Source organism: Vombatus ursinus, unplaced genomic scaffold (genome assembly GCF_900497805.2).
Source record: "Vombatus ursinus unplaced genomic scaffold, bare-nosed wombat genome assembly UNPS02014791.1, whole genome shotgun sequence".
Lineage (NCBI taxonomy): Eukaryota > Metazoa > Chordata > Mammalia > Diprotodontia > Vombatidae > Vombatus > Vombatus ursinus.
The window spans coordinates 2,120,526-2,132,774 of record NW_020954569.1 but is presented as its reverse complement, the minus strand read 5'-3'; the positions used below and the strand labels follow the sequence as shown (position 1 = coordinate 2,132,774).

The window sequence follows — 12,249 nt, the reverse complement described above, 5'->3', positions numbered from 1 at the left end:
TATAATATTTGCTGAGCATGGTGCAATTATCCAATTACCTTAGCCAGCTACAGCTTAGAACTCCCAAGTTGAAGTGATGCATCATTCTCAGCCTTCCCAGTAGTTGGAATTACAGGCATGTACTGCCAGGCTTTGCTTGTATTACTGGTAAAATGGCAGATAATATTTTAATATAATATTCTAATGAGTATTCTAATACGTTATCCTTCTAAAATGGCAATTCTCTTTTTTCACATTTATAAAATTTTAAAGATATGGTTCTACATAATTATACCTGAAGACATCGTAGGTTCAGTGTTGGAACATTTACTCACCAATATTACTCACTAATAACGAGTATTTATTTCACTAGTAAGTAATTGCTTTATTAACCTGTAAAATTAATCACCTAATCATCCAGGCTTGCAACGTACGTTTCATCCTGGACTTGTTTTTCTCATCAACCACCCCACCCCCAATATCCAATCAGTTATCAAATCCTGTCATTTTGAACTCTTCTATTCCCCTTTCCCCCAGACTCCGACTCTTTGTATCCTCTGACATTGCCACTACTGTGTTGCAGGCCCTCATTTCCTCTCTCTTGGACTATTGGAATAACTTTGCTGGCTGGTTTCTCCCCACTCTAACCCATATTCCACTCAACTATCAAATTAATCTTTTAAATGCAGGTCTGACCATGTCACCTGCCTACTCAATAAACTCCAATAGCTCCTTACTACCTCTAAGATCAAATATAAAATCTTATGTTTGACTTTTAATGCTCTTCTTCACCTTACTCTCCTCCACATACCCTGTGATCCAGTGTCATTGGCCCCCCCTTTCTATATAATAAATACTTCATCTCCCTAATCCAAATATTTTCACCAGTTATCGTTATCTTCCTCTCCTGGCTTCCCTGGATTCCTTCAAGTTCCAGCAAAAATCCCAACTTTTACAAGAAACTTTTCCTGCCCTCCCCTTAATGCTAGTATTCTCCCTTTGATGATTTTCTCCAATTTATCTTGCATATATCTTGTTTGTAAGTAAATGTTGTCTCCCTCATTACATCATGAAGTCCTTCAGAACAAAGACTGTTCTTTTTTGTTTGTTTTGTCTTTTGACTTTCTTTGTATTCTCAGTGCTTAGCATAGTGCTTGGCACATAGTAAGCACTTAATGCTAGTTGACTGACTGACTGACTAATCAAAAAACAAATGCTGTGTTTAAATGAGACTCTAAATGACTTCGTAGTGGATACCGAAGCAGTGGGCATATTGTATAACCCCAGAATCCTAAAATGGGAAGTATAATTTCATCTAACTTTTTATTCTGTGCAGGTGTTCCTTCTTCAATATTTCTGATCATTCAGCCCTTGAATTGTTCCAGTGATGAGGAGCTCACTACCTGTTGAAGTTGCATATTCCATAATTAGACTATTCTCTTATAAACTTGTTTCTTATATTGAAATAAAATCTGTGTCTTCACAATTTTCATCTTCCTCTTCTAGTTCTGCCTAGTGGAGTCAGTGTAGCATCTCACATTATGATCTATTGATTTGTATTTTCAGACAGATGATACTGACTGGTTGTGTAGCATTTGCACGTCATGTTGGACCAACGCGTGTAGAAGCGGAGCTTTTACCACAATGTTGGGAACAGGTAATTACCTATGTTGGGTTTTTTAATTATATTTCTTTACCTATATGAAGTTTAGTAATTATATGCCTTTTGATCACAGAATAATTTTTTTAAATGGCTTTTCAGGACAAGGTAAGTGTCCTGAGTTCTTGCCCTTACAAGGTCATTTATAAGATATACCAATATTATAGAAGTGAAACACTAAAAATATTTTTCTAATACAATTAGGAGATTTGCATATATAAAATTATATTGATTTTTCTTGTAGCCTGAATGATAATATTGTGATGCAGAATAGATAAGGCTGCCATATCTTATAGGTTTATGAAATAAATAGAAAAATGGAGTAAATTATAAATAGTAAGTCGTATTACATAGAATTTTATATTTATAATTAAATCTCTCCTTACTAATTTTGAATTTTAGTCCCAAAGTGAAATCTGATACTTGGATACTTGGAACTCATCATATCCACCTCTGTTTTTTGGAGGGTTTTTTGTTTGTTTGTTTTTTGGGGGAGGGGGTTTGGTGAGGCAATCTGGGTTAAGTGACTTGCCCAGGGTTACACAGCTAGTGAGTATCATGTGTCTGAGGTCAGATTTGAACTCAGGTCCTCCTGACTCCAGGGTTGGTGTTCTGTCCACTACACCACCTAACCGCCCCCCATATATCCGTCTCTTCTTAAGGAAGGTTTTGCTTTGTATTTTTAAAATTATGAAGTTAATCATCAACAAAGATAAATAATCAAATAAACATACAAAATACCAGGTATTTTTCTCATTTCAAAATCATTAGCATTAATACAGCGTATCCAGATCAGTTAACGATCAACTGACAAAAAAATGCATTTGCTTTTTTCCCCTTCCAAGTCCATGAGAAGTTCTGCTATCTTTGACTAATTTTTCCCCTTTTGTAGATAAATAGATAAGTAGATAGACACAGAGTCATTATGAGCACAATCCTCACTCTGCTGATCTCTCTTTACATCTTTTTTTTTTTTCAGGTCTAAATAAAATAAGATTTATTGGTGTGAGGCTTTTCTGTAATCTAAAAGCCATTAGCCTCTTTCATTTCTTAAACTTTAGCCATATTTTCTAATATTATTCACCATACTCCCCTATGTCCACCTTTATATTTGTCATCAAATGTCATTTTATATGTTGACTTCATTTAGGGGATCATATTTAGTTCTTAGTTGAATTTTTTTACTCCCTCATCTTCAGCAACAGATATATTACCTATAAACTTCAATTACATTCATAAGTCTTTTTACTTAGGTTTGTCTATAAGATGAGATAAACAATTATCACTTGAAATTATCTTTCTTGTTGCCTTTTTGTATACAGTGAATCCAATGCTGTCAAATCTTGTTCCTTTCCAAAAAGAACCCATGAACCATGTTTCCATTTAGCTACAATTTTCTTATGTCCTCTGGGTTTCTTTTATAGAGGGTGAAATTTGAGATGATTGATTGCTCCTAGTAATGTGCAAACTTATTAGACAAGGATCTCACCTTGAGAGTGCTCACATTATAGACAGTCTAAAAACTCATCCTTAACACTTACTACCCTCTTTTTTCTTACTTTTGACAGGAAAAGCAAAGAGGCAACTATACAATACTGAGGGTTATTTTGTATTTTTCTTAGTTTTATGAGTTTCTAAGGCCAAAGATTTTTCACCTCACATTAAGTCTTGTTAGCAATGAAGCTTTCCATATTTAGCTAGTCTGGTCCTTTGATAACAGACACAGTCTGACCCTGGACTGTTACTCTAAAAAAAAAACCAAAAAATAAAAAACTCCTACGCAAACAACCCCCAAATCCTCAGTATTTCCTTTAACATTTAGTAACAGCACTTTCCTTGTAAGGACAATGCTACATTTCTCTATCCACTGAAACAGCAATGGGAGTGAATAAATCCTGGTTCAATTCCCAGTTTTGCTAAAATTCCTTAATCTCTAATTTAAGAATGTCTAATAATCGAAGCTTCTTTCTAGTTCCTAACTCCTGTGGTCATATGAAGTATCCCTTAATTTCTTCTTGGATCCAGTCTCTTTCTTATAATTTAAAAAGAGTAGTTTTTCCTCCCTGTACTTCCTCCCGGGTTCATAGTCCAGCAGTACGGGAAAGTCTTAGCACACTCGAGAGTGAAGAGTACAAATTTCAAGGAGAATCAATCATACAAAGGAAGTTCAATTACCTGTTAAATTTATCTCATAAATCATTACATGTGAATTCTGTACAGCATAATAATTTAAAATTAAGCTTAAAGATATACAAAAAAATTCACTAACATATGTAATTAAAAAGCTTTCAGTGAAGGTTAATCACTCACTGTTTCTTCCCTTGCATTTTACTGCTCTAGATTAATCACAAATATCCAGAGAGACGACTTCTGGTGGCTGAATCCTGTGGAGCCCTAGCACCTTACCTTCCTGTAAGAATTTTTATTTTTATTAACAAACCTCTGTGCTTGGATAATTGGGATACCTCCTTTGATACCACCATAAACCAGTGATTTGCAAGTTTGTTGTTTTGTTTTGTTTTTTTAAATATAATTTCTTGTGGCTTCTGATCCTGACTCCTTTGGACCATACTACTTTAGGAAAAGAGAAAATGGAGCCAGAGAGAAAAGGCCCATATAGCAGTAGCACCAAGAGCTGTGATCTAAGAAGCTTCATTACCGAATCACAAACGTTTTGTTTTTTAAACGTTTTCACTGGGACTGAAACACAAAGAGTAGCAATGTTAAGTCAATCTGGAAATTCAGTTAATAAAAATCTCTAAAAATTCTGGTTAATTCAGATTTATTATTTAATATTAGAGCAAAGATATAGTTCAAAGAAATTAAATCAGAATTTAAAATAATCTGGATTGAGTCTCAGTTAAGCTTATTTTATTATAGCACTGTCTGATTACAGTACAAATCTCTTTTAACATTCAAAACATAGTGTATCCCTGTACAATCTCCTGCTTCTAAGAGGTAAAGCCAGAGGTGTTTCATTTTTTTGTAAGAAGAGAAACAGTCATAAAAATGTCTAATTGGCCTAGATTAATTTAGACCCTCTATTTAAGACAAGCTTGGTCCCAGGAATAATTACTTTTCTAGCCCCTAAGTGAAAATAGGGCTGGAAAGGTGTTACTGTGGCAAGCTTATTAAGTACCATAGTGGTGTAGGAACTTTAGGATCAAAATGTATTTAATTTCCCACATAAGAGCATACAAGGAATGGGAACAATTACATTTGCTTTGACTAGAAATATAAAGAATTCCTTTTGTTTTTATTGGAGGGGCATTTCTAATAACTAAAAATTCTAATGATGCTCCAAATTTTGTATAATTCTACCTAAGTATTCTGTTTACATAAAGCTCTAAATGATTAGACCAAGGGGTTCTGAGAAGTAGTCCATAGGCTTCATGAGACTACCAAATGGATCCCTGATCTAATGAGCTTCACTTTGTATATCTCACCACTCACTAAGTCATTGTAAGTTTCTAAAGAAGTTCACTTTTCACTTTCTCCTTTGATCATGAGGTGATACTAACCAGGTTTAGCAAATAAACAGAGAAGACACTAAAACGGAGTTGAAATTCAAACATTTTAGTAATTGGCCAAACTCTCAATGATAATGAGAGGCAATATGGCATGGTAGATAGAGAAGCTGTCCTTTAAGTCAGAAAGACCTCTTCAAATTCTACCCCTTAAAAATGTTAACTTTGTGACTCTGGACAAGTCATTTCATGTCTCAGTGCCCGTTACTTAACTGCCTTAATTGGAAGGAGTGTCCAAGCCTCATTCCCTACACCAGCAAACTCTCATAGGTCCATATTTCCAACAAATTAATAATAATATTGGTAGTACATAGATTAAATTATTATTTTTAATAAAACATCATTTTTTAAATTTAATTTTAAAATAGTGGATATTACAAGGTATTTCTGTGTTATTAGAATCAACATCTGGTTAAAAAAAATAAACAATATCAAAGAATAACATTCTGGCTGCTAGAACTTAAAGGAATAGCTGTAGTCTAGTAAGAAGCATCTCAGTATTTACATTCATTCTCCCATCATGTCTGTTCTGGGGGGAGAGCAGGGTTTCATGTGAAAAGAGACATGATTCCATTAGTATAAGAAATTCTCAGTAAGGAAACTCCCCCTACCAATGTAGATCAATATCTGCTGCAACTTAGTCCTTCTAAAAAAATTTTTTTTAAATTAAATGTGTTTCTCTTCTGCCTCCCCACCCCCATTGAGGAAAAAAGGAAAAAATAAAACCTTTTCAACAAATTTGCATAGTCAAGAAAAGCAACTTCCTGTACTATCCATGTCCAAATATATGTGTCATTCTGAACCCTGTGTCCATTGCCTCTCTCTTAGGAGATAGGAGTCTGGAATCCATTGATCAGAGTTCTTAGGTGTATAACCAGTATGCTTTAGAAGTAAAACTTGAATTTAGACCTTCCTGACTCCTCAGACAGCGCTCTTTGCTAGGCCATGCCATAGCTCTTTCTCCTGATTGTACTTTTAAATCTTTATTTTCTGTTTTGTCAGAAAAAAGAGTAGAATCTTAATAGTTGCCTGATAATTTGCATACCTGAGACAACAGAAATTTTTCTGCAGACAGTTTTTGTAGGGTAGCAGGATAATTGTATTCAAATTTTCATTTTTCCCCTTCCATATTAATAGTAAGAGGATCCTGAAGCTATGGATGCCCATTTATAGCAGTGAGCATTAGTTTTCCTTTCCTCTATTAACTTTGTCTATCAGTGTTACAGTAATATTGGGAAATTATGAAAACAGGCCACCTACTACTCCACATTAAGAAAACACATTAGTTGTGCAAAAATATCTATCTGTAGCTATAGGGAGGATGACTATGGTGTTATTCAAAGAGGAAGAAAATTTCAGCCAATAAAATCAGAGTTCACAGCACTATGAATATGTACAGTTGGGCATAAGTATCAAAAACATTGTTATTTTTACTTTCAGAAAGAGATCCGTAGCTCCCTGGTTCTCTCCATGTTGCAGCAGATGCTAATGGAAGATAAAGCAGATTTGGTACGAGAAGCTGTAATCAAAAGCCTTGGTATTATTATGGGATACATTGATGATCCAGACAAATACCAACAGGTATACTTTCGGGTTGAAAATTAATCAACATAATACATAATTTTTACTTTATTATTCCTGTTATCAAACTTTATGCCCATCTCCCTTTGACAGGGTTTTGAACTTCTGCTCTCAGCTTTGGGCGATCCCTCAGAAAGAGTAGTTAGTGCAACACATCAAGTATTTTTACCTGCCTATGCTGCTTGGACGACAGAGCTTGGAAATTTGCAGTCTCATCTTATTCCTACACTGCTAAATAAGATTGAAAAACTTCTCAGGGTAGGTGACTACATTGCTTAAGTTTTTGTGGAAGCTTAATATATAGTAAAGAACATGTTAGAAAAATGGAATGTGTCAGTCAAACATTCCAATAAACTGTTAACTGCCAGTTGATGTTTCTACTATAGGCTTTGGACGTAGAGAGATACCTTAAGAAAGGCTACTACATCGAGGTGAGAAGACTATTCATGGATTAAGTTCACCTCTTGAGCAGCAATCATCTAACACAGACATACATTCACCTCTTCTCAGTAAACTGACTGACCCAGTCCTCTTCTCATCTCTTCTCTAACTGTTCACTTCTCAGATAACTTCAGCATCACTTCTCAGCTACATCTTAGGTTTCTTACTAGAATGGAAGTTTGTCTTTGGACATTGTGAAATGATTGGTTTCTAAATCTTTCTGGACAGTAAAGATACTATCCCTTTTACTGTACTAGATTACTATTTTAATACAGTGTTTTATTTCCTCACTAATAAAACTTCATTTTTTCACTCTTGACATGTAAAAGGAACTAAATATTAGTTGGGATTAATTTCTAGTCTGTTTGTTATGTCAGAATCTCCAGGATACCCTCCAAAACTGACATAATGAGTTCCATTAATTTTAAATGGTTTTACTAATGAGTAATGGCCCATTCCCATTACTTATAGGTTGGAGGTTGGTCTGTCCCAAATCTATAACGATTCTTCCTTTATACCTTGCTGAACTCAAGGAGCAATAAAGATAAGTTAGTCCTGTCTTGGGTTAAAGAAAATGTGTTGCCATCCTTATCATAGCTTATATGTATAAAGTACTTTACACTTTCTATATAACAATCCTTCTGAAACAGATAATAGGAATAATTATTAACCCCGTTTTCCAGCTGAGAATTCTGAGGTTTAACAGGTTGTGACAGCTATGTAACTATAGGCCATTCTCCGACCAGTGTCAGTGACCCAAACTAGGATTAAAAATCAGGTCTTCTGATTCTAAGTCCTTTATTCTCTCCACTGTGCCATGTTGTGGAATTAGGGGAAATTATATTGAATACTTATTAAAATGTAGGATATAGTTTTTAAAAAATATTTGAAACCTGTGTTAACAGGATTCCTGTAAAGTTCTTTTATTAAGTGTTATTTTAATTATTAATTTTATTATCATAATAAATATATAATATTATATATTTATATATTATAATTATATAATATTGTATTGTAATACATATATAATATAATAAATAATTAATTTGATTATTAAATTTATTAAATGTCATCTGACCATGGATAATTGGAGCTAACCATACCATACATGTTTTTAAAATTATTTTATTTAGAAGTAATTATCTTGTCTTCCAAAAATGTTTCTTTTTTTAAAATAAAAGTAAAATTGGAATGAAGTACATCCTTTTAAAAAACCTAGCAAGTGGTAACTTTAAAGCATTTTTATTTTTGTCTCATACTAAGAGATGATTCCATACCCAGCTTTTCATCTCTGGAAACCTAATTTACTACATTCAGGACAATAGGATGTCATCTTTTGCTTGAGTTACTCTTGCTTGTATATTCAGAGTATTAGGTATGTTTTTATAAGCTTTCATACGTAATCCTTTAGACCTCAAGTAGTTGTAAACAGTTTCTTTCATGCACAATGATTCTGTTCTTTTAGGCTCTTGTATCTCCTTGTATGACACACTACTTTTTCCCCATTTTCTTCTTTTTTCTGTTCTCTGTGGTTCCTCCTTTTAAAACTTTCCTTCACGTGTTTGAATACAAAGCTGGCAAATACTATATGGCAGCAATTTGATAGGTGATCAGTAGGAAAAAGAAACTATTTTACTTGAAAAGTTGAGGAATTAGAAGATATTCCTTTGAACTGCCTCAAATTCTGCTGCTTAAATTGTGGAATTTCAAAAAATAAGAGCCCCACAAATTTCCTTCAAGATATCAGAACCTATTTGATGCTGCTTGCCTTAGCAAGGAATGGTTTTATTGTCTTTTTTAACACTTCATGCTTTGGCACACATCTAGAAATAGATGAAAGCTTCATGGGTATTTTCATTCGAGAATTGTAGTGTAGATCTGTTAAATGTTTTGTTTGTAAGGTTATTTCCAAAGACTAAAATTAGCTTCCTTGTGTTTCAGGAAGGAGAGCACGGGCTAGATGAACATAAGCTTCATATGTATCTTTCCGCCTTGCAGTCCTTGATTCCTTCCCTGTTCACGTTGGTGCTACAGAACGCACCTTTCTCAAGCAAAGCCAAGCTCCATGGTGAAGTGCCACAGATAGAGGGTATTGAACTTGCTATATTTTGGGAGGAAGATTTACATTATTAAAAACCTAACATCTCAATTATTGTTTAAATATTCCAAAAACCACTCTTGTTTAAAAATTCTTCTTTTTTTTTTTAGTGTACAGGTAAGTGTGTGATTCTAGTGACCACAATTTATATGACATGTAAAGTTTATGGCTTCATGTATAGATAAGCCTCTTCTTTATGTTTTTTAATATGTTTCTTTTTATTCTTTTTATAGAGTCACCATTGCACCACTAAATTAGACTTGTTTTTCCATTTGGACAGTTAGGTACCTTCCATTAATATATCTGAGTCTGAGAAAAGTCATTTGTTTTCTCTTGGTGCCTGCTTAAGAGGCTTAATAATTTCTTCTTTCTCTGTTCTTCCCCAGCCTATACCTTCTTATTTTCAGTAAATTTTCAGATTGGGAGAAAAAATTTTCAGATGGGAGAAAAAAATGTTATTAACTGTATCATGCTATATGACAGAGTAGGTACATAAGTAGATTCAGCAATAAATTGGTCAGAGCAGTTTCCAGAGTTTCCCCCCTCGCTGTCTACCCCTAAGGTAATATAGCTTAGTTGAAACACATTTAAATACTTCAGAAGACTTCATCAGTATGGATAATTCTCTACAGATGCAGGTGCTAATTCATCTTTAGTAGATAGTTTCATATATTTCTGTGTCTCTAAATGTAGCTATTCACTGAGCTTCTTGAAGTCTTTCTGGTTTGGTCTAGAACCTTCCAAAGTTTGTACTTAGTGATAAAGTCATCCAAGGTGATCTCCATGCCATTAAAAAATATGCATTGGAGTGCAATTTTAATTAAAGGTTAAGGAGTACATGAAATGAAAAATAGAGCCTTTAGAACTTTTTCACTGCTATACAAAGGAAACTCCAGGTCACTCAGAGACTATGCCATGTGGCAATTGGCAGTTCCACTGAATCTCTTCTTTGATTGCTTGACTGTTCTTTGATTGGATGACTGTGCTGGAATTAGAGCAGTACTGAAACTACAGCAGTGTAGGGTCGCTCAGATCTTCCCAAATGAGTGCACAGTTAGGTTCATTCACACTCCACTCCTCAAATCTGTTGTTAAATGGTTGTGTGAGAGATAGGTAAAAAGAGTCCCTCTCTCATCTCCCCCTCATCTCCTCCCCCATTACCTGAAAGACCGATGATGTGTATTTTTTTATTTTAATTAAGTAAAAGCTACTTTTTCATGATGATATATTAGAGAAGAATAAAAGTTGCAGTTTACCTAGAGAGAACAAGAATCACTTTCATACCTTTCATGTATTCCCAATTTTAATACATCAAAATATATGCATTAAAATCACTCTCATTCAATATATGAATTTCTTTCATTCAACAAATATTTGTATACCTTTGTTCTCGGATTTCCTTTGGCCAACTATTTTTTTTTCACATTTCTATTTATTTATTCATTCATTTATTTATTTACTTTTAGTTTTCAGCATTCACTTCCACAAGTTTTTGAGTTCCAAATTTTCTCCCAATTTCTCCCCTCCCCGAATCACATGACAGCGTGCATTCTGATTTCCCCTTCCCCTAATCTGCCCACCCTTCTATCACCACCCCCCTACTTCTATTTTCCTGTAGGGTAAAATAGATATACCCCATTGCCTGTGTATCTTATTTCCCAGTTGCATGTAAAAATAGTTTTTAACTGTTTTTAAAACTTTGAGTTCCAAATTCTCTCTCTTCTTCCCTCCCCACCCACCCTCATTGATAAGGCAAGCAATTCAATATAGGTTATACATGTGTAGTTATGTAAAACACTTCCATAATAGTCATGTTGTGAAAGAAAGACTAACTATAATTCCCTCCATCCTATCTTGCCCCCCCCTCGTTTATTCTGTTCTCTCCTTTGGCCCTGTCCCTCTTCAAAAATGTTTGCTTCTGATTACCCTGTCCCCTATTCTGCCTTCCCTTCTATCTACCCCTTTATCCTTTTCCCCCCTACTTTCTTGTAGGGTAAGATAGATTTCTATACCCAATTAAGTGTGTATGTTATTCCCTCCTTGAGGGAATAACATATCCGATGAGAGTTAACATTCACTCATTCCCTTTTACCTCCCACCTCTTCCCCTCCAAGGTAAAAGCTATTTCTTCCCTCTTTTATGTGAGATAATTTACCCCATTCTACTTCTCCCTTTCTCCTTCTCCCAGTACATTCCTCTCTCACCCCTTTGTTTTATTTTTTGGATATCATCCCTTCATATTCAACTCACCCTGTGTATATATATTCCCCCCAACTATCCTAATAATGAAAAAGATCTCATGAGTTACAAATATCATCTTTCCATGTAGGAATGTAAACAATTCAACTTTAATAAGTCCCTTGTGATTTCTCTCTTTCCTGTTAACCTTTTCATGCTTCTCTTGAGTCTTGTATTTGAAAGTCAAGTCAATTTTTCTATTTAGCTCTGGCTTCTCAAGAATGCATTAAATTCCTCTATGTTATTGAATGTCAATTTTTCCTCTCGTTGTTTACACTCAGTTTTGTTGGGTAGGTGATTCATGATTTTAATCCTAGCTCCTTTGACCTCTAGAATATCATATTCCAAGCCCTCCGATCCTTTAATGTAGAAGCTGCTAGATCTTGTGTTATCCTGATTGTGTTTCCACAATACTTGAGTTGTTTCTTTCTGGCTACTTACAATATTTTCTCCTTGACCTGGCCTGGGAGTTTTCCTTTTGGGATCTCTTTCAGGAGGTTATCGGTTTCTTTCCATTTCTATTTTACCCTCTGGTTCTAGAATATCAGGGCAGTTTTCCTTGATAATTTCTTGAAAGATAAAGTCTAGGCTCTTTTTTTGATCTTGACTTTCAGGTAGTCCAATAATTTTTAAATTATCTCTCGTAGATCTAGTTTCCAGGTCAGTTGTTTTTCCAGTTTGAGATATTTCATGTTGTCTTCTATTTTTTTCCTTCTTTTGGTTTT

At 34.5% G+C, this 12,249-nt stretch overlaps 1 protein-coding gene across 3 annotated transcripts in view; it reads left to right on the top strand.

Moving 5' to 3' along the window:
- The window catches only part of RELCH (RAB11 binding and LisH domain, coiled-coil and HEAT repeat containing), a 133,004-nt gene that overhangs the window by 72,525 nt on the left and 48,230 nt on the right, over window positions 1-12,249 (top strand). For all 3 annotated transcript variants that reach the window (XM_027868831.1, XM_027868830.1, XM_027868832.1), the window contains exons 12-16: window positions 1,546-1,636; window positions 3,980-4,051; window positions 6,607-6,747; window positions 6,841-7,005; window positions 9,130-9,277. In XM_027868831.1, coding sequence (XP_027724632.1) covers window positions 1,546-1,636; window positions 3,980-4,051; window positions 6,607-6,747; window positions 6,841-7,005; window positions 9,130-9,277 — 617 coding nt within the window. The remainder of the gene's footprint in view (window positions 1-1,545; window positions 1,637-3,979; window positions 4,052-6,606; window positions 6,748-6,840; window positions 7,006-9,129; window positions 9,278-12,249) is intronic.